General features: G+C 44.8%; 1 protein-coding gene across 7 annotated transcripts in view; it reads left to right on the top strand.

Annotated features, from left to right (window-relative positions):
- The window catches only part of AMBRA1 (autophagy and beclin 1 regulator 1), a 190,571-nt gene that overhangs the window by 131,135 nt on the left and 36,439 nt on the right, over nucleotides 1-22,997 (top strand). For all 7 annotated transcript variants that reach the window (XM_078149046.1, XM_021009801.2, XM_021009799.2 and 4 more), the window contains 2 exons: nucleotides 5,095-5,283; nucleotides 6,032-6,186. In XM_078149046.1, the coding sequence (XP_078005172.1) occupies nucleotides 5,095-5,283; nucleotides 6,032-6,186 (344 nt within the window). The remainder of the gene's footprint in view (nucleotides 1-5,094; nucleotides 5,284-6,031; nucleotides 6,187-22,997) is intronic.

The raw sequence follows: 22,997 nt of genomic DNA, 5'->3' as shown, positions 1-22,997 counted from the left end.
GTTAATTCCTATTGAGATTGTGGTCCACTAAGACACTGAGATTGTTTTTATACAGTACCACATTTCTCACTCTATCTCTTCCCTCATTCTCTCTCCTCTTATAGCAAAGAAGATAAAAAGAGGAAGGGAACAAAAATTCAGTGAAACTAGCCAATATGTAAGTTGACATTATATGTGGTTTTGTGTAGCCATAGTCTCTTACCTCTAGAAGCAGGAGGAGGTGTCTTCTTATATCTCTTATTTTTTTAAAAAAAATTCAATTTTATTTCATTTTTCAGGTTCACATTATCTCCCTTCCTCTTCCCTTTCTTCTCTCTCCCCTTTGAGAAAGCAAGGAGAATAAAACCCATTACAAACAAGTATAGTCAAGCAAAACAGATTCCAGATTCCAAAAACAGACAGAGAAAGAGAGAGACAGCAAGCGCAATCAGTCTGCATTTTCATTCCATCAGCTCTCTGTCTACAAGGGGGTAGCATGTTTCATTATGAGGAATTGTGTTTGCTCATCATGTTGATTGGCCTTACCACGCTGCTGTTATTGCAGAAATTGTTCTCCCAGTCCTGCTTACTTCACTTTGCATCAGTTCATACAGGTTTTCTTCAGGTTTCTCTGAAACCATCCCCTTCCTCGTTTCTTATAGCACTGTAGTGTTCCATTGCATTCATAGACTACAGCTTGTTCAGCCATTCCCCAGCGGCCTGATAGGCCCCCTCAGTTTTCCGTTCTTTGCCGTCATAAAATGAGTTGCTGTATATTTATACATATGGACCGTTTTTCTTATATCTCTTTTTCAGGGTCAAGCTTGATCACAAGAATTGTGGAGCCTTCAATGTTGATTGTTGTTTTTCTTTCCACTTATGTTGTTGTAATTGTGTATGTTCTTTATTTCTTGGCTCTGCTTTCTTTGCTTTGCATTATTACACACCTTACATTCCATACTTCTTTGTCTTCATCATATTCATAATTTTGTAGCATAGTAATAATCCCATTACATTCATGTGCCACAATTCTTTAGCCATTCTCTAGTCAGCGGACATTGACTTTTGTTGGCAGTACTTTGCAACCACAAAAACTGCTACTGTAAATACTGTGGTGTATGTGGAGCCTTTCTTTATGTCATTGGCCTCCTTGGAGAATATCCCTAGCAGCAAAATCTGAGTCAAAGGGTGTGAGCATTTGATTTACTCTTCCCATAATTCCAGATGGCCGTTCAGAATGTTTGTAGGGCTTCACACCACCCACAATGCATTCGTACTTTCCACAGCTCCTCCAACATTGACTATCCCCATATTTTGTCATCATTGAGAATTACTGAGGGTGATGTTAAACCTCAAGTTTGTTTGGATGTACCTCTTTGTTATTGTTAGTAACATGGGGTCTGATTTCACATGATTGCTAAGAGTTGAGAGAACTTTTGTCCATATCCACTGACCAGCCTTTAAATTTCCTTATTATTCTGTTAAAGTATATTTAGCTTTTGTTTTTATCTATTTCTGTTAGTTATCTGTATGTCTTGGATATCAGACCCTTGGATGTTTTTTCTTACATACCACTTTCTAACCATACCTTCCTGTATTTATACAGTTTTTTTTTCTTTCAGTCCAAATATAGGTCTTCAAATCTATCCCTTTTAAACTTTATCTTAGTAGATTTTGCCCATCCTTCTAGCCTTTCAAGAAAGCGACTTGGTTTTAAAGCTGACAAAATGGAAGCCTTACACAGTCTCTCTCTCTCTCTCTCTCTCTCTCTCTCTCTCTCTCTCTCTCTCTCTCTCTCTCTCTCTCTCTCTCTCTCTCTCTCTTTCTCTCCCCCCCCCGTTTTTTCAGAGACTTACAGTAAATTTTCTGGGGGGAAAAGACCCACCTTTCACCTGCTCCTGTCAGCAGTTAGATCCTTTTTGATGGTGGCTTTTGTTGCGGAGCGTCTCTGCATCCTTCTTTCCTGTTAACACATGATAAACTTTATGCAGCAGCAGGATAGAAAAGCCTGCCTTGATGAGACATCCATGGCATGCTTCTTTAAAGCATTAAAGATGACTACGTGACGGCAGAGCAAAGCTGTCTTAAACGCAGCAAGGTCCTCTTTCCTCCCCCGTCACTTCTCGTGTTCAGATTAAAGCTGGTGGATTTTCACAAGGCAGTACTGTTGCAGAGCGGGAAGTGAACTGGTCAGGACGTTGAGGTGCCAGTTGGCTTTGTAACCTTGGACAAGCACTGCCCCTGCCTCCTGGCCTGGTCCAGCCTGTCCAGCCAAGACCACATATGTGAGACTGCATTATAAGGTGTGAAGTTCTCTGCGAAGCTCAGGGGGACTGGAAGGATAGTGGAAGGGGCACTCCACTGGAGTCAGAGGTTTGGGGTTCAAGGCTGGACTCTGCTACTTATTATTTTTTTGCCCTTTTTTTAAAAGTAAGTTTTTATTTATGTATTTCTTACATCATCATAGTTATCCCCAGTATCTCCTTCCTAGAGAGCCGTCCTTATGACAAATAGTTATCATTAAAGAGGAAAAAAACCCAGCCCACCTGATGAATACATTGAAAAAGTCTTAAAACAGGTACAATGTACAGCATCTGTGGACTCCCACCTCCATGAGAGTGTGGGCTGTGAGTGTCCCTCATATCTCTTAATTCATCCTGCTCAGTCTTTATACCTTTGCTACATTTACTTTTGATTTTTTTGGTGTGTTTTTGTTCTTTCCATTTACGCAGGTGTACTTGTGGTTGTTTTGTTGTTTCGTTGGCTCTGCTGACTTCCTTTAGCATCAGTTCATGTAGATCTTTCCAGACTTCTCTGTATCCGTCGCATATTACTTCTCATAGCACAGTAATGTTCTGTTACGTTCATGGGCCACAATTTGGTTAGCTGTTCCCCAGGTGATGGACATCTACTTTGTGTCCAGCTCTTTGCTATCACAGAAGGTGCTGCTCCAATGTGTTGATGGCTTCCTTGGGGTTTAAGCCCAGTGATGGAGTCTCTGGTTCAAAGGCTGTGGCTGTTTTAGTCACGTTATTGGCATAATTGCACTGGCTTTTCAGAATGGTTGTGCCGTTTCACAGCTCCACCACCACCGTATTCGTGTGTCTGCCATCCCACAGCCTCTCCAGCGCTGACTGTTGCCAGTTCTGGGTCATTTTGCTGATTTGTGTGGTGTGCGGTGAAACCTCAGGGTTGTTCTGATTTGCATTTCTCTTGTCACTAGTGATTTGGAGCATTTTTTGTGTGTGGTTGTTAATAACTTGCAGTTCTTCTTTTGAGAACTGACGGTCCATATCCTTTGACTCCTTATTTGTTGAGAATGGCTACTAGTCTTATATACATTGATTAATTAATTTTTTTTGTTAGGCAGTCAACAGTGCCAAGTCCTGTGCTAATTCTGGGGATACAAAGAAAGGAAAAAGCCAGTCCCTGCCCTCAAGGAGCTCCCAGTCTAATGGGAAACAACCTGCAAACAGTGACAGACACACATGATGTAGACAGGATGCGTTGGAGATGACCAGCAGAGAGGAGGCGGCCCTGGAGTGAAGGGGGTCGGGGCCGCAGTGGAACGTGTCATCTCCATTCACTCTTCCCTTCAGCTCTGCAGACCTTTGTTTGCTCATCTTTAAAAGGAGGGCACTGATTGGCTTGAAGGTCGCCTCCAGCTGCACATTGTTTTGATTGATGTTATCTTTTCTCACCAGCCCGTACTCTGTTTTCATGTGTCAAAACCAGGATTGGGGGTAGCTTCTTGGTTGTGTGACTCAGCAGTAAGGAAGAGGCCTTGCCTTGGGCACAGTCACCCATCCCCTTGTCCATCTGCCTTCTTTCCTGGGAGTCACAGATCAGACTAGATGGAGGGAGAGGGCGAATGCCGGAGCAGGAGCAGCCAGTCTCAATGCTGACTAGCTAAACCCAGCCACGGGACTAGAGCAGATGGTGGGTTGGAAGTTGAGCAGTCCAGAGGCCTAATGGTGATGGCAGTGAGTATTTGGCTGTCATTACTTTGTTAGTTAGCAAACAGAATGCTTCTTGTGGTCCCTCCCTGGTTTTGTGCGTAATTGTGCTGTAGGTGTCAGCAATTGGAGTTGGCACAGCAGCTCAATTCGTTTGTGCCAATGTCTTTTTTGATCTGCTCTGTCATCTCTGTGGCTTTATTAGCAATGTATGGGGACATGGAGGATGAAAGCACAGTCCTGTCTTTTCATAATGACTTTTCCAACACAGAAAACTTCCCCCAAAGGCATTTCATTTTCCCCACTTTCCTTCAAGTAGCTTAGCCCGGTGGGAGTTTGTCCTGGACCTCCAGGGACTCTGGAGGATAATTGCTGGCATTGTCTTGAGGGCAGCCAAGTTGTAGTGGTGGGGAATACCTGATGGCTGCTGTCCAGATCCCTCCATCTCCCACGGAGAGGCAGGGAGGGAGATTTGCACAGCTGTGTGTGTGCCGCACTCTAAGGAGAACCAAGCCTGTGGCTGAAGCAGGGACCCTCTTATCCCAGACTCCCTTCAGAGGAAAGCTGCTTCCTCCTGACAGAGAACCCCACAACGTACCAAGAATTAAACACACGACGAGGCCCACCATGATTGTTAGCTTCGTTATTTTTTTTCTACCACTCCCATCCCCCATTTTCTTATATAGCTTATAACAAGGGATGGGAAATAAAGACAAAGCATGTTGGCCAGTCAACCCACGTTCAGGTGGGTTTATCTAAGAACACTCAAGAAAAGGACAAAAAGTTATCCTACTTTGTCCAGTTCTGTAACCTACACAGGTTAACAGGGAAAGTGAGGCACGGTGGGTCTGGGGAAGTACAGAGCAGATTCCACAAGGTCACACAGCAAGCAGATGGCACCTTTGACTGCCAAGATGGCCAGATTCCTGACTGGCCTGTGGCTCTTCCGGGGGCTTCTCTTCATGAGGCTTAGCCTTTTGTAGCTCTTTCATCCTAGTGCTGATCTCTGATCAGTAATAGCTATTCAGTAGAGCTCTAGGAGTTTACTTTTTCTATATCATCTTATCTCCAGTATCACTCCCTTTCTCTCCCCACTCCCTCCACTCTTCTTCTCCCTCTCTTTTCTCTCTCCCCTTTCTCCCTGCCCCCCTTCTCGCAGCCTCTGTGAATGTGTTGGTGCAGAACTGCAAGATCTACAATGATGCCAGCTGTGACGTGTCAGCAGATGGCCAGCTCCTAGCGGCCTTCATCCCCAGCAGCCAGCGAGGGTTTCCTGATGAGGGCATCCTGGCGGTATACTCCTTGGCACCTCACAATCTGGGCGAGATGTTGTACACCAAACGATTTGGTAAGGGGAGGACACACAGAACCAGTAGCTCCTTGAACCCTGGTACCTTCATAGTATAGCCAGGGAGAATGGCGACAAGACAGGGCTTGGGTGGAAACGTAGAAATCTAGCTGGGAGGGATTTTGGAGGTCCTCTTATTCATTATTCCATTCTGTGGCCTAATGCCCCACATAGAATCCACTGTTGGCTTGAATACTGCCAGTAATGGGGAACTCACTGCCTCACAAGGAAGCCCACTCACTTGTTAGAATTAGATTCATCATTGATCTTTATATAATACTTTACATGGCGTGTCTCATTTGAGCCCAGTGAGGTGAATACTACAGGCATTGTTATTCCCAATTTAGGTTGGTAGGATTCAGGACTAAGTTTGCCTGACTCCAGGCCAGCCCTCTTACCTGCTGAACCATTAGGACTGTCTAAGGCCCAGGAAAGTGAAGCCCCACAGTAATAGAATCAGTATTTGAACCCAGGTTCCATGAGTCCACATCTCTCCCTTTTTCTAATACACCATATTGACCTTCCTTGTGCCCCTCCCCGTCTAGCTCTGTGGCCTTCATTCTTACAGTGACATCAGTGCTTTTTGCCATTGTAGAGCTGTGACCCAGATTGTGTGGTGGGATTCCTCTGAGGAAGATTTGGGGAGGGATTGAAACATTTGTAGGTCCTTATGCAATGAAGGGAGCCATTGGCTGTGAAAATGAGGCGAGGACCAGGCGCATAACTCGTTGCTGTATTGCATCCTTAGGCCCCAATGCAATTTCTGTGAGCCTGTCCCCGATGGGGCGGTACGTGATGGTTGGACTGGCTTCCCGCAGGATCCTGCTACACCCTTCCACAGAGCACATGGTGGCTCAGGTGTTCAGACTACAGCAGCCGCATGGTGGAGAGACCTCCATGAGGGTGAGTCCTGCCGTTTCATTGCAGTAGCTTATGGTAACTTTCTTAGGCCCTGTAAGATTGTGTGGGGAGGGGAGCTCCCTTAGTAGCCCCAGTCTGGTTATTGGTGCTAGGAGGATGTTCATGTCATTCCCCTGAGGGCTGGTGGGTTCTGTTGCTCAAAGTCCTGAGGGTTAGTGGCAGAAGTTCTAGGATGGTAAACAAGGTACAAAGTAGAATTATTGTCACAACAGTGAGATTCTCTTTGGAAATGCACAACTCCTTTTCCTCTCCTCTTTTACCTCAAGGAGAAGGCTGTGTTCCTTAGGCATGCCAAGCAACCAGTGAAATATTTATGCTTATCATTAAAAGATCTTTTTTAAAGATGCGAGCTATAAAAAGTGATAGATGGTATAACATCAAATATTCTTTGTTGGTGGGTGATGGTCCTGTTGGAAGATGAGGTGTGTGGACGACTGCTTCTCTCTTACCTCTCTCCATGTCACCGGCTAAAAAGAAGCCTCTCCAGGGTAGTTTCCCTATCAAGGCAGATCCCTTCTTTCTGTTTCCTCAGTGCAAACATGTCTTCCCCACTTTGGTGTCCGAGTCCTTTGGGCTTGGCATGTTCAGCGGGGGCCTGCCACTCCCTGGGAGATGGTCATGTGGATGTCGGGTCTGGAAGGGAACTTAGCTTGCATTTTACAGATGAGAAACCTGAGACCTAGAGAGAAAAAACATTCTGCATAGGGTCTCTCCCACAAGTATATTCGTCTACTTCCTCCTAGGTTGTAAGCTTCTTTAGGGCGTGGATCATGTTGTGCTGTTCTTTTAGCTCTAATAGCATCTAGTACAGTGCTATGGCTGCGCATTGAATGAATGTCTGGGACGGTCTTACCTGCAGAAAAGACAAAGCAAGGCCCAACTGGGTATGGCAGACATCTGACACGTGACATAGGGACCCACAAGTTTATAGGAGACAAAAATCTTAGAAAGGAGTGGGTACTAAAAGCCATGCCCTCCAGTGGGCCACAGGCATACAAAGTGGGGATCATGGTAACACAAGTAGGCAGGTCAGACCTCAGAGACTCGCTGAGACCCAGGACGGAAATCAGTCTCTGAAAAGGGCAGATGCCTTCTTCAAAAGAAACAGAATGGGTTAAAAAAGGTCAAGGTAATAGCATTTTATATTTAAAAGATATGTTCATGTAAGAAAGTCCAGGCACCAGAGGGAAGGGGGAGGAGTATGGTTGTGAGTGTTTTAGGTGACAATGAATGGGGGGCACAAGCAGAAGGGACGTCATCATCAGAACTCCCTGCAGATGTGTCTTACTGGACAGAAAAAAGAAGTGAATGAAAAATTCAGAAAACAGATCATGCGCTTAGCAGAATGATGGGGAATGTCCTTTACCTGGGCATTGGCTGGAAATGTGTTTGCTAAAAACCTAGCAGCTGAAGATTGTTTACTTGACTTAATAATTTCCTCCTTCAAAGTGTGAAGGAACAACAGTGGGAAATTCTATTCTGAATCTGATTCTCATCAAGAAGAAAGAATTAGTTGTTGAATTGGAAGTAATGGGAATCTTGGGGGCTTTGACTACTTTATTTCAGAATTTGCAGTAGAGGAGAAGAAATCCAGGTAGAGTCTAAAATACGTCCTAGATTATAGACAAAGAGATTTCAGAGGGTTCAGAGTGAACATAGGTAGGATCTCGTGGATTAAACTTTTTATGGGGTCATCAGCCCAGAAGAAAGCTCTCAAGAATGAAATTCTGAAGAGACAGATAATTAGAACAACACCACTCATAATAATAATAGTAGCTGACATTTCTGAAGCACCTAGTATAGGGGTGTATAAAAGCAATAAAATAAATTTAAAATAAAATCCTTTTATTAAGGGGATTTGTTCTGTGAAGTCTGGATTCAGTCAAAGGACTGCACTTGAGGAGTTAGAGGGCCACACGTGGCCATGACCCGAAAGTTCCCCCCAACCCTCACCCCTGACCTAGTATGTGCCAGGCACTGTGCCATTACACTCGTTCTCTCATCACAACAACCTTGGGAAGTAGGGGCTGTTGTTGTCCCTATTTTAACGTGATGGGGAGAAAAAGGGGAACTCATCTAGAGAGACCAATCTGGATGCATTGACAGACTTATTTTTTATTAAAGTACAGAATGAACCCAAGGCAGACAGTAGAGGATTGGTGTGTGGCAGGGTCCTGAGGGATTCCGGTCTGAAGTCCTGACATTTGGAATGAGCTGACTGATAAGGAAAGCCCAAGGACAACCAAAAGAACAGTCTAGCTCTGGGGAAGACAGGGAAATCAGAGGGACTGGCCGCTGATCAGAACGGATGGAAGCATCGCCACCAATGCCAAAGGAGACAGTTGGCTAGCTCTCCCTTTCCTTGTTTTCTTGGCCAAGGAGAAAGATCTTTGGCTTGGAAAGGATAGAACAAAGGTGCCTAATAGGGAGTTAGCAGGGAGATTGAAAGATACTACACAACTGTCCTTTATGAGCTCAAGTCAGCTATGTCCTTGGTTATCGAAAGATCTGACAGGTGTAATCGCTGAGCAGCTGCTGTCTGATGGTGGAGAAGGAGGGAGGGTAGTACAGGATTCAAGAAAGGGAAGAGAATGTAATTGGCAAAATGTAGAGACCAGCGATTTTGACTTTGATTCCAAGCTGAGTCTTAGAATGGGTTATTAAAGATGGTGCGTGCCCATCTTGGAAAGGCAGCAGTCGTGATAGAGAAACTGCATGGTTTAATCAGGATTGGGACATACTTTTCCAGAAATGACTAATATAAAAACAAAAGACATAAAGCACCTGTGTTTAGGTGGGGGAGGGGAGGGGAGAGCACAGGTTCTGCCAGAGTCATTTGTCTCCCCAACTTTTTTGGTGTGGTTCCTAGACAGGTAGATAAAGGGAAATCCTAGAGATAGAATTTACCTTGATTTTAGCAAGACATTGAAAACAGTCTCTCATCCTCTTCTTGGGAACAAGATAGCAAGATGCAGGCTGGACTTGAGGGTAGCTCAGTGGATTTGAACCTGGTCCAAGTGGCCACAACCAAATGGCTTGGTATTGGCTGAAAAGAACACACCTAGTGTGCAGGCTGGGCCCTGCACCCCGTCCCTGACCCTGTGCTGTTGAACTTTGTGGTCAGGTTTTTGGATAGACATGGAAGGCACATGTATGAGACTGGTAAAGGGCATAAAGCCAGGAGGGATAGCTAACATCGTATTGTCAGATTTCAAGATGGTCATGGAGAATTAGAATTGGACCCAAATCTAAAAAGAGGAAATGACTGGCAGCCAAGAGTCTCAGTGTATAAGAACACTGGACTCGGTGTGAAAAAGACCCAAACGCACATCTTGCCACCAACACTTCTCTTTGTGGCCCTGGTCAAGTCATATGGTCTCTGTTTGCCTCAATTTCCTCATCTATAAAATGGGAATAATAACACCTACCTCTCAGGGTTGTTTTGAGGATCAAATGAAAATCTGTGTGAAGTGGTTTACAAACCTTACAGCACTATATGTAAATGCTGACCATTATTAATAAGGATAAGTGTAAAGTCTTATACTTGGGCTTGAAAAGTAACAAGGCTTGCCCTAGCATCAGTTCCTCTAAAAAGATAGAGGGACTTTGAAGGACCATGTGCATGCTCAGTATGAGGCCGGTGTGTGATACACCAGCTCAGAGAAATAACACAGATTGTATAAATACCTCTCTCCCTGTGGAGCATTGTCCGAGAAAGACAAGGGCAAGGGTCATCTTTCTGCCCTGCACACTCAGGACGCTCTGGGTAGGGCACTAAAGGAACCTGGGAGGCATTATCCTGCCTCAAACATGAGTTTCTTCTCTGAAGTGCATTGTCTTTATCTGTAAGGCGGGGATAGTCTTCCCTGGAGTGCCCACCTCCCAGATTTGTAGGGAACCTCAAAGGAGACCATTTCTGCTTACAAATCCTCATTATTAAGAAGCAGCATCGCTAGACTGAATGAAGAGCCAGGGAGATGAGCTGCATACAATTCCTGCTTTGGACCCAAAGAGCCCTGACTCGATCCTGGGTAAATCCCTTCACCCCTCATTGCTCCAGCCACTTCTTTCAGCCGTAGAATTTGCAGAGAGCTGGAGCTGCAGGGGAAGGGGATGCTTTGCCCTTCTCGCTCCCTGCACTGATGACATCCTGAGGCCACTCCCTGCTCCTCCATCACCATTCTTATGAAGTTGAGGAGTATCCAGAAGGCACCTTAGGGCCTTAGGCTCATGCCTAATGAGAAATAATGGGGAACATGGGGGTGTGGAGCCTGGAGAAGAGAAGACCTAGGGGAATATGTGATTGCTGGCTGTAAGCCTTTGCAGGGCTGCTTGGCCCCAGAGGCCAGAAGGAGCAGCACTGTGGAGAAGCTGCAGAGAAGCACGTTTAGGTTTGAGGTTTGGAAGAATTCACACTTAGGACTGTCCAAAGTAGGCTGTGATGGCCTCAGGTTTAGACTGGATCACCACTTGGCAGGTGTGTTTTAAAGGGATTTCTTTTTCAAGCACAGGTTGAACTAGATGAAATCTGAGGTCCCTTCCAGCTCTGAGATTCTGCGACTTGGCCTGTTCCAGAGTGAGGGGGCAGCCTGCAGAGATTGCCCAACCCCTAACGTATCCCAGTAGCCTTATTCAGGTGAAGTCTGCCTGGTGGTGTTGTGAAGTACCTAAGTCAGTGAGTGAAAAGGCAGCATTCACTGCGTGCTGAGCAGTGTGGATCTGGGTAGACAAGGCACATAGTGCTTGCTGGCAAGGAGCACGCTTCCAAGGAGAGAAAGGCGGCACACACAGGAGGTTTCAGCTGCAGGTCACATGGACAGGCCCAGCAGTCCTCAAGGTGCATCAGCAAAGGAGCTTCTTTAATGTCATTTCTTTTCAGAAAACCACATCAGTTTCTGATGCAGAGCCATTTGTTAGGTGGCTGGTCTTAGACACTGCCAAAGCTCTTGTGCTTACTGGTCCCTTGGTAGCAGTTGGGGGTGGGTGGGGATGGCAGTCCTCTTCTGCACAAGCATTGCCCCCCTGGGTGACGACTGCAAGGACTGAGCCAGGAACGGGGCTGACGGAAGGTGGCGGTCAAAGCAGATCGGCGCTCGTTCCCTCTTCTTTCCCTGCCGGGATGCCACTGCTCCAGCTAGTCTGTACCGCTGGCCCATCAGTGCTTAGTGGTGGTGGTATAGATGGTGGGGCCCTTCTCCACAAGGGTCGTTCCCCTGAATGGTGGCTACAAGGGAAAAAGAGTGAGACGCATTACTTGAAGAAACCAAGATTCCATTTCTTTGTTGATGTGGTTGCTTCCTCCCCTGACAGAGACTACAGTCCTCTGACTTAGCTGATAGCCATGATTCTTTGAGAATTGGTGTCACCCTGTGATCAGTCTGGTCATGAGCCTCTCCCTTCAGCTTTTCTCAGCTGGACACACAGTCCACCACTGGGTCCGTTCTCAAAGCATCTCAGGCTTTGCGGGGCCTGCCAGTTACAGGCTCTGTTTCCATAAGCCAGGGCCACCTGTATGCTCTGCAAGTACTGCAGTCAGATCTGAGTGGAGGCTGATTGAATTTATCAGTAGGATTAAAGACAGACAGTGAAATTAGTCCCCATTTATATAGTGCGGGAAGGTTTATGAAGTGCTTTTGCCTCAACAGCCCTGTGAGTTTGGCATTATCCCCATTTTACAGATGCTGAAATGGGCTTCAGGAGCTAAAGGAACTTGCCCAAGATGATACCTACTAAGTGTCCTAGCCAGAATCGGAATCTAGTAACTTCTATTCTTCAGCACTTTCCACTAGCCCCTGCTGCCTCTCACCAAGATGCCCTAGCAGCCTTCAAAGAGAAAGCCCGTTTGCCTCCACTTCAGGCAGCAACCAGGACCTGGAAAGCGTCTGACATTTTTATAGCAGTGTTTCCGGTGATTGTCGAGGCTTCTTAGCAGATTGACCCAGTCTTTCCACCTTCTAATCTTCCTCTGCAGACCTCAGGAGAAAAATGTATTCTGAGTTATGCCACTCTTACTTTTGCTAAATTTAAATATGGTCGAGTACGAAGGGTGTTGTCTGCTTTTTCCTACCCAGGGATCCACAAGCTAATGTCCTCACAACCCTTCCTAGTAAAGGCATAATTACTTATAACCTTTGAAAAACAAGACCTGAATTGAAAGCTCCTAACAGCTCCAGACTGTTCTGGCAGACAAGCCTTCCCCTCGCATTCTAGCCACAGCTCACATTTCCTGGCCTTGGTGCGGCTTCTGTCTCCCATATGTAGCCTGAGGGAGCTGCCTTGGGGCAGACTGGCATTGGTCCAGGAGCAGAAGCTGAGATGGTAGGAGTGTATTGTCATATATAGGCATGGCAGCACAGGGAAGGCATCTCTGGAGAAGTCTGCACTGAGGAGATTGGGTGTAATTAAATTAGTCCATTGCTCCCTGCAATTCTTTGCTTCCTACCAATCCAGTCCTCATGAAGAGTGATTTCTCAGGCCTCCTGATCAGGCTTTTGGGATGCTCTTTAAGGCCCCATCCGGCAATCAGGGAAGGAAGGTGAAATTCCTGGTGTCCTTATTGTCAAGGACTGACAGTCCTTCCCAGGAAGGTTAGGTCAGGCCACCCACAGAGAACATTTCCCTCCACTGACATGATCACCCACCCGGTGTGACTCCAATCCCTGACCCTGTGGAAGGGGCCACCAGCATAATCTACTGGGCACTGACTTCTTATTGAGAGCAGACATGATTGCTTGGCAGCCCCTGGCCAGTATTTTTATCTAGAAGCTCCCAGTTGTTTAGCCAGGATCACAGAAACTGGCCACTGCTAGAAGACCACAAAGAACTTTATTTTTCAAAGATACTTGTAGGGACCTGTAAATTTTCAGTTCTTGCAAGGTGGTATGGTAAGGGGCGAGGTGTTTACTCCTTTCCTGGCCTGTGACCACAAGTATTCCTTTCTGTCCCATAACTGTGAGGAAGGGTTCCTCTCCACAGCCACTGCAAGCTCCACCACGCCAGTGTTCCTCCTCACCCCAGCACCGCCACCCAGAACTGTGACCCAGATCCACACACGGGCAAAGCAAGAGATTCCTGCCTCAGCACTAGCAAAGAGATCCCTGCAATCCCTCTCTGATCAGCCACTGGATTCCCCCTCAGTCTGTGGGCTGGAAGCTTGGGAAGCAGCTGCCCCCGCCAGGGCGAGGCTCTCAGGGAATGGAGCTGAGACCCCGCCTTCCTCTCTGACCACCGACAGAAACAGACTTTTCCCACTGACCTTCTAAGTTGTCTTTGGCATTAGTGGATTGAGGAGTCTGGAAACCTCCACAGCTGCCCGCAATTCAGTCCTCTGAGGCCTGCTCCAGGTTTTCTGCAGCCTGCACGCCCACGCTACGCTGCACTGCACTCCCAGCCCGGTGCGATACACCTTTCTGATCAATCATCCAGGTTGTCTTGGCTGGAAATTTGTTTCACTCTGTCTTTTTGTGGGTTCTGCTGCTTCAGAATTTGTTTAGAGCCATTTTTTATGAGTACTTGGAGGGGTTTGGGGGAGAGTTCAAGCAAGTCACTGCTTTCACTCCGCCATCTTGGCTCTGCCCCCAAGAACTTTATTTTTCAACAGCTGTATTATACTTCTTTTTATGTATCTCACCAAAATCAAGGCGTGGGATTTAATGAAGCAGCCAAGTTTCTCCTATTGCACAGGTCAGGGACTTCTCTGGTTCCCAGTAGCAGCGTGCTTCTGCCCTTACAGGCATGGCTTTGCTACAAGTTGGGTGGTCCAGTTGCTCTCTCCTGTTGAATCCATTTTTTAAGCTGCGCAGCCCCCTTGGGATTCACCACAGTAGCAATCAGACTAGCATTCCTTAGGGGAGAGTCCCCAGGGCCTTGGTTTTGTTTTAAACTCCCTTCAGTGTCGGAGCTTCCCTTCTTCCCCACTAAAGCAACCTGTAAACATTCCTGTGGGAAACCTCTGTTGATAATAGTTGATAATAGCTCTCCATTAACCTTGGTTCGGTTTTGCTAGGTTAATCAATCCTAACAGCCCAGTCTTTTTGAATAGTGGTGTCAAACTCAAATAGAAACCCTGGGGCCACATAGGAAAACCACAGATTAACATTGTCTATATCGTATTGTATTTTTATTTTTTTTTTAAACATTTCCCTTAATGGTGTGTGGGGGGGTGTAATTTGGACCAGCGGGTCCTGAGTTTGACATTGTGCTGTAGATGTATCTCTTCCTTTATTCTCAGTTTTTGTAACTGAGGTAAATTTATGGCCTTGCATTGTCTTCCTTTTTCCGTGAGTCCTTCTAATCCTTGTCCCCTTTGGTCACTCCTTTTACCTCTCAGCTGTGGCTCTTGAGGTCCCTTTTCTACCAAACCTGTATGTTCTCAGCTCCTCACCTCCCCATTTCCTTTGGCTGCATCCACTCAGCCATCCATTCCCCTTCCCAGTTTCTTTCTAAGCTGCTTCCTTGAATATCTGTGCTTATATTCCTTTTTCTCTGCTTAGATCGACACCTGTAGTGTTTCTGTCTGATCATTAAGGAAGGTAAGCCAGAGCCCACTACTTCCCAGCTCATTCTCCTGACTAGGTGTGATGATCTCTGTGACTTATAGTTCATTCTCTCTGATTCCTTTATGCTTAAAGTGATGATTTTTTTTTCCACTCCAAGTCAAATCTTTGGAGACCTCTGAGCTCGTCCTTTTCTGAATTCTCTTCAAACGTTCATCTTCCAGTTGGAGCAAGGTGCACCATTGTACCAGAAAATTGCAATTACCTTTATAAAACATCGGCAACTTGCATATTATAATGACTTTGACTGCAACCAAGTGAGAACATAACAGCAGAAAGTGTAAAACTACTAAAGAGCAGAAGGAACTGCCATGACCAAGCTCCTGTCCTGGACTGGAAGAGAACAGTAGCGCTGCTGTATAGGGGAAGTGGGGACCCTCCCCCCAGCCAAGAGCCAGAGTGGGCTGATGGGAAGTACCCTGGTTCTGCCGCTTGTCTTCAGTTAGAAAATGTCAGGCTTGAATGAAAAGTGATCTCCAAGGTCCATCCAACTCTCAGCTTCTGTCAATGAAGGTAGTTCTGGTTGGTCAGCCCTCTCGAGGGAGTTTTGACAAAACTCATGGGCATTGGAAGGGATGGCAATTAAAGGTCAGTGACTCGAACACCAGGAGGGATCATACTGTGTTAAGTTTACCAGACTTGTCTAAGTTTCAGTCGATGCTGTCATTCCTTTTCTTGGGTGGACACGGAACAGTACCCCTACCCATTGAATCTGTTTTATGAATGAGCTTACATATGCTTGGAAAAGGGATAGGCTAGACATACTGTGTCAGGGAGGGGCAAAAAATGAACAAGGCAGCTGGAGGAAGGTCTCCAGCACCCTGGAGAGATAATGTGTAGAGCATCTATAGGAGAACATGGACAAGAATCCCAGAGTGGGAGAGAGTGTGGATGGCTGCATCTAGACCTTCTGCATCATGCTAGTCACCTCTCCCAGGAACCCCTACTCACAGGAGATGTGTCCCGTGAACCCAAGGCAGCTGAAAAGGAGAAGGGAGGCTTTGGTGCTTCTCACAAAGCCAGAAGCTCCTCAGGATTTGACAGGAGGCGACTCTTCCTTAGTGGTTACTGTAGCCACTTTTTACTCTAGTTCCTGGGCCTCAGATGTGGGAAAGCCACCCCACAGGTTGTGGGTATTTCTTTGTGGTAGAATCATAGGGTGATTAAGAAAACTGCAGCTTCCCAAAGACAATCCACCCCCCTCTCCTTTGCTCTCATTGAAATGTAAGCTCACTCGAATGCAGTTTCTTGAGAGCAGGGCCTGTCTTTCTTTTTGCTTACGTTTGTGTTCCCAGGACTTAGCACAGTGCCTTGGCATGGAGTAAATGTTCACTGCACGTTGTCCATATGTGGTGTCTGTCCCAGCTCTCTGTGCTGATGCATGAGCTTGATGGGTTACCCGTTAGCTGAGTAGAAGAGTCTGAACAACATTCTTCATCCAGTGGTTTTTCCTGGGTGGACAGTTGGGCCAAACTCTCTTTTAGTGGTTACATATCTCTTACAACACTGCAGTGTCGTGGGATCTAATGTAGCCGACATAATGTAGCCATCTGGGAATGAAAGCATGTGAACAGCCTCACCATCTACTGTAATGTAAGGATGCTTTGAAACAGAGTCTGGCTGCTGTGGCATCAGAAAAGGAGCAACCCAGACTCTTCCCCTGGGTCCTCAGACCATAAAGTCACCTTGCTCCTGTACACGTAAACCTCAAGATCATCTAGTCTGCAATGAGAAAAGGAGAGAAGGAGGCAATCTGCCCTGGTCACCTGAGTGGATGTTATAGAGCTGGATTCCAGCCTGGGCCTCCTTAAGAACTCTGCTGGTACTCAGGCTTCTCGACTAGGAGAAATCTGAAGCTGCTCCTGTCACTAGACTTGCTGCTGCTTGTCATCTTCGCTTTAGAGAAACGTTATGTTGGCTTTCATCTGCTAATGCCATTTCACAGCTCTCTTCATGTGGCTTTTGATGGCAGAGTATTATTAGAAGTTCATTAGCATTGTGCCTGGAAACCGCGCTTTGTCTTTCCTGAGTAGAAAAGGGTCAATAGCTGAAGGAACAAATTACCTGAGCTCTCTGGGCCTCAGTTTCCTCATGTGTAAAATGAAGAAGCTGAACAAGATGACCCTTAAGGTCTCTTCCTTCTCAAGATCTGGGACCTGGTGATGACTTGGGTTCTGGATCTGAATGCATTCCCAGGCAAAGCTATACTGGCCCATGCTTTAGAAGCTTCGTTTAATTCCGCAAACACTGATGGTGTCCAAGGGACTTCAGATGGGTGGATTCCACTAACCATACTTTTCTTCCATTCTATCTTAACCTCATTCTGCAATATATAATCCTTATTAGCGCCCTTCCAGTAGGTGGAGCATGTGACGTAATAGAAATTTTTGGACTTCACCATTTTTTTTTATTGCACCCCTAATGCTCAGGCTCTGTCTGGCCCAACACAGGGCCTTAGCAGAACTGAGTTTCTTAATACTTCCTTGCTTTGCAGGTTTAGAATACCAGAAGTCAAGGAGAAATATTCTCTGGAAAGGTACTATTTCTACAAGGGAAAACTTGAAGAAAAGACAGGCTGCTTTGTTGTCAGAACTGATTAACTCCTTCCTAAGATTTGGTCCTCATTAATTTTCTAAAAGCTGCTTGTCAGTTGATTAAAAGAGGCTTCCTCTGCAATTATCTCATAGTTGACTTCTGAAACGTCAAAGCTTCAATCCGCAGAAAGCTGTTCCCCCTCAGAACCTTATAGAAAAGGAAGGGAGAGAAGGATGGGAGGCAAGAGATCGGCACAATGAGATTCACGTGGCAGGGGAGGGCTGAGGTTAAATCAGAAAAAGAGGAATCGCTTGTGTTGAGACCAGTTAGCTCCCAGAAGCCACTTTGCCAATTGTAGACCACTGGGAGCTGGTGGGGTGTGTTGCATTTCTCTATGGCTGCCAGCAGAACTGTGGTCAGCCTTTACTATTGTTGCTTTGTAAGCTTTCTGCTTGGGAATGTTTCCCCACAAGTTGTGCGGACAGGAAGAAGGATAAGGGGAAGGGGGAAGAAAGTGAAGAGAGAACAAGAGAGGAGGAAAGAGAGACAAAGCAGGAGAAGAAAAAGAGGGAGGGAGGAAAGAGAAGAAAAAGAGGGAGGGAGAGAAAGAGGAGGAAAGAGTGGGAGGGAGAGAGAGAGAGCAAGAGAGGAGGAGGAGAGAGAGAGAGAGAGAAAGCAGAAGAAAAAAGAGAAAGAGGAGGAAAGAGAAGAAAGGGAGGGAGAGAGAGAAAACAAGAGAGAGGAAAAAGCAGGAGAAGAAAGAAGGAGGAAGGAAAGAGAGAGGAAGGGAGAGAGGAAGAAAGAGAAGAAAAAGGGAGGGAGAGAGGAAGAAAGAAAAGGAAAGAGGGAGGGAGAGAGCAAGAGATGAGGAAAGAGAGGGGAGAAAGCAGGAGAGGAAAAAGAGGGAGGAAGGAAAGAGAGAGAAGAAAAAGAGGAAGGAAGGAAAGAGAGAGAAGAAAAAGGGAGGGAGAGAACAAGAGAGGAGGAAAGAGAGGAAAAAGCAGGAGAAGAAAAAGAGGAAGAAAGGAGGAAAGAGAGAAGAGGGAGGGAGGAAAGAGAAGAAAGAGGGAGAGAGAGAACAAGAGAAAAGAGAGAAAGAAAAAGCAGGAGAGGAAAAAGAAGAGGAAAGAGAAGAAAAAGAGGGAGGGAGGAAAGAGAGAGAGGGGAAGAAAGAGGAGTTAAGAGAAAGAATGAGTCTTATCTGGTACCCTGTCGCTCTGCAGCCTAGCCCCGACCAGAGCACCTCGCCCAGTGGCGTGTGCACAGGCACTGACACCTGACTTTTCATAGCATTTGATACAGTAGCCCTGGGAAGCTGTGGCAGGAAGCGACATGGCCGAGCCACTTGGGTTCACATCCCACATCTAACACTTCTTGTCTGTTTGACCATAAGTAAGCCCCCTGACTTCCTTGAGCCTTAAGTTTCTTCATCAGTAAGATGGGAACGATAGCATTTCTGTACTTACTCCCAAGGTTGTCGTGGGTCCCAAATGAGAATATATGTAAAGTGCTAGGTGACATTAAATTTCTCTATAAATCAATGTCAGGTGTTACTGTTATCCCTGTTTTTTTGGATGGAGAAGCCCAGACTCAGAGATGTTAAAGACAGATGGAGTGATTTAAGCACAGGTCTCTTAATTCCAAGTCTGGTTCCATATCTCCCATGCCACACTGCCTCATACCAGAGTTCTGTTATCTGTAGGTGGGCCTGAGAAGAGTGACACCCGAGTACTTTACAGAGTTACGCCGTCGTATTAGGTGCCCTGCAGTAGCTCTGTGAGGTTTGAGGAATACAGAGATAATGGATGGTGCAGCCCCTGCATTCAGGGAGCTCACATTCTCTTGGCATTCAGGAGGACAAATGACGACACGTGCTGATGTGGAATATAAACTAGAGGCACAGGAGAGACCCAGGAAGAAGTATGTGGTGATCTATTTTGTCCCTACAGATAATTGATGTCAATTTCCCATTACTTTTTGTTGTTTGGATCACCATTTCCCACACTGAACTCATTATCTTTTACCCCACACCTACCTCTCTTCTCAACTTTTAAGGGAAATTGTCCTGACAGTCAGCCTCCTAGGTTCAGGTTTGCTGTTCTCTTAAACTCGTCCCTTCTCCCTCAGTCTGAACCACCAGTTAGTTACTAAACTGTGCTTATCCTCCCACAACATCTCTCCTATCCCTTCTCTGCTCCCACAACCACCAGCCTATTTGAGGATCTCATTACCTCTCCCCTAGACTGCCTCCTTAGTGGCCTCCCTCCTCTGAATCCTCTCTCCAGGACATCTTCTACACAGCTGCCAACAGGGTTTTCCTGAAATCGAACCAGACTCCAATGGCCTCCTATTGCTTCTAAGATAATAAAAATGCCTATTTAGCTTTGAAGGCCTTCCACAACATGGCCTCGACCCAGCTTCTTTTCCTGGCCTCTGGGATCCTCACAAACCTGCCTTCTTGCTGGCGTGTAACTGGACCCTGTCTTTGTACCAGCAGCCCCCAAGCCTGGAATGCCCTCTATCCCTACTTCTGCCTCTTAGAATCCTTTGTTTCCTTCAAAACTGTTCAACTGACACTTTCTACATGAAGCTTTTTCTTACCGTTCCAGCTACTGCTATCTTCTCTGCTACTCCATCTCTTCCCCCACCCCCAACTTTACCTTATATTTATTTTTGCACATTTTAATCATTTTTTGTATGTGGATGTTTTTCTGTTGTTTTCCAGTCACTTTGTGACCCCATTTTTGGGGTTTTCTTGGCAAAGATATTGGAGTGGTTTGCCATTTCCTCCTCTAGCTCATTTGACAGATGAGGAACTGAGGCAAACAGGGTTAAGGGACTTGCCCAGGGTCACACAGCTAGTAAGTGTCTGAGACCAGATTTGAACTCAGGGTCACACAGCTAGTAAGTGTCTGAGACCAGATTCGAACTCAGGAAGATGAGTCTTCCCGAATCCAGACCCATGCTGTCTTCATTATGCCCCACTTTACCTTTGAACCCCCCAGTGCTTGATAAATGCATGTTAATTGATTGGTTACTGATTAACATGAAGGATACTTAACTTTCGTATGTTGGTACCAACATTATTTTATTTAATCTGAGTTTTGTTGCCATGTAATGTTCATTTTATTTCCATTATTGTATTGTGTATATTGTTGTTTTGATTCAACTTTCTTCACCCTGCATCACTTTATACAAACCTTTAAGTGGTCCTCTGAATCCCTCATATTTCTTTACACTAGATAACAAGCCCCATTACTTTTCTCTATCACAGTTTACTTGGCCATTCCCCAGTCATGACGGATATATTGCGTTTAAGGGGTTTTTTTGTGTGTGATCACAAATAATGCTGCTGTGATTATTTTTTTTTTAACATTTTGCCTCTTTTTGCTGTCATTAAACTCCTTGGTATAGAAACCCCATAGTGAGATCTGAGTTGAAGTGTGAGCAATTTAGTAACTTTTCTTGCATAATTCCAAATTATTTTCCAGAGTGCTTGGGCCAGTTAGAAGTTTTGCCATAAGTGAATTAGCATATTGATCTGCCTATAGTATTTTCAACATCTTATTTTCTCACCTTTGCTAATTTGAGGAGTATGAAGTTATACTTCTGAGTCATTTTAATTTTCATTTCTCTGTTATTACTAATTTTGGAAAGTTTTGGTAAAAATCTGTATTTATGTCTTTTGACCACTTGTCATTAGGAAATGGCCTTTTAATTCTAGATTTGTTTCCATTTCCTATACATTTTGGATGTGTTTTATCAAAAATGTCTGGTGTGCCGATTTTTTGGGGAAAAAAATCCAAGTTTTTTCAAATTGACTACGTTGATTTCGTTTGTATAAAAACTTTGTAATTTTAGAGAATAAAAATTGTTTATCTTGTTACAATCTTTTTAAAAACAAATTTTTGCTGATATTTCCCATTCTTTATATCATTAGTCCTCCCAAGTATCTCTTGCCCTCCCCCTCCCAGAGAGCTATCCTCGGATGAATACATTGAAAAAGTGTGTGGTATGTAGCACAGGTGGACCTCCTACCTCCACAAAGGAGAGCTTTCTTGAGGTATAAATCTAGTAGTAATGGAGTTTCGAGTTGAAAGGATATGGACGTTTTAGTCACGTTATTTGCATAATTCCAAATCTCTTTCCGAAATGGTTGTGCCATTTCACAGCTCCGTAAGTGATGTATTAATGTGCCTATCATTCCACAACTCCTCCAACATTAACTCTTGCCATTTTTGGGGTTATTTTCCCCAATTTGCAGGGCCATGAGGTGAAACTTCAGGGTTTTGATTTGCATTTTTCTTTTTAATAGTGATCTGGAGCATTTTCTCATGTGTTTGTGAATACTTTGCAATTTTTCTCTTGAGAATTATTTGTTATATCCTTTGACCACATATATTTGGGAATGGCTACTAGTCATATACACACACACACACACACACACACACACACACACACACACCCCTAGGTACCAGACCCTTAATTAAAAAATGACATGAAGTTGGGTTTTTTTCCTTCATTCAATCATTTCCCTTCCTATTCTAGATGCATTAATGTTGTCTGTGCAGAAACTTTTCAGTTTCAAGTAATCAAAGTAATCTATTTTACTTTTGTAATTGCCTCTGTCTCTGGTTTGGTTAAAAAATATATCTTCTGCCCTCTTCTACCCTTAGCTCTGAGAGATATATGATCTGTACTCTTCTGATTTTTTAATAGTACAATCATTAATATTATGGCCAACATATCCACTTAGAATGGAGTATGGTGTAAGGTGTTGATCTAAGCCTAATTCCTGCCAGACTGCTTTTTAGGATTCCCAGCAGTTTTTAATCAAATAGATAATCTTTTTCCTAGGTAACTCATATTTTCTGCTTTATCAAACATTGGGTTATTGAGTTCTGTTGTTTCTAATTTTCCTTTGTCTAGTCTGTCCTGTTGACCTATGTGTTTTACTTTTCTTCTTTTGATAGCTTTATTTTTTCAAATAACACGTGAAAACAATTTTTAATTTTTTTTTTAATTTTGAGTTCCAGATTCTCTCCCTCCATCCCTGTCCTCCCACTCCCTGAGATGGCAAGCAATAAACTATATAGGTACAGTCACGCAAAATATATTTCCATATTAGCCATGTTGCAAAAGAAAAACACAGACCACCCCTCCCCCCCAAAAAAAGACTACAAGAAAAATACAGTTTTTAAAAAGTATGCTTCAGTTTGCATCCAGGCTCCATCAGTTCTTTCTCTGGAGGTGACAAATATTTTACAACATATATCCTTTGGAATTGTCTTGGATCATCGTATTGCTGAGAATAGCTGAGTCATTCACAACTGATCATTGTACAGTATGTTGTTACTGTGTGCAGTGTTCTGGTGCTGCTCACTACACTTTGCATCACTCCGTGTAATTCCAGGTTTTTCTGAAACCATCCTGCTCGTCATTTCTTACAGCACTGTTGTATTATATCACAATCATATAGCACAACTTGTTCAACCATTCAGCAGTTGATGGGCATCTGCTCAATTTCCAATTCTTTGCCACCACAAAAAGAGCTGCTATAAATACTTTTTTACATCTAGGTCCTTTTTGTTTTTCTTTGATCACTTTGGGATACAGACCTAGTAGTGGTATTACCAAATCAAACCATTTTATAGCCTTTTGGGCACAGTTCCAAATTGCTCTTCATAATGGTTGGATCAATTC

The sequence above is a fragment of the Phascolarctos cinereus genome, unplaced genomic scaffold (assembly GCF_003287225.1).
Source record: "Phascolarctos cinereus isolate Bilbo 61053 unplaced genomic scaffold, phaCin_HiC Scaffold_9;HRSCAF=440, whole genome shotgun sequence".
Taxonomy (NCBI): Eukaryota; Metazoa; Chordata; class Mammalia; order Diprotodontia; family Phascolarctidae; genus Phascolarctos; species Phascolarctos cinereus.
The sequence above is the reverse complement of the archived record's forward strand: the minus strand, read 5'-3'. Positions and strand labels throughout refer to the sequence as shown.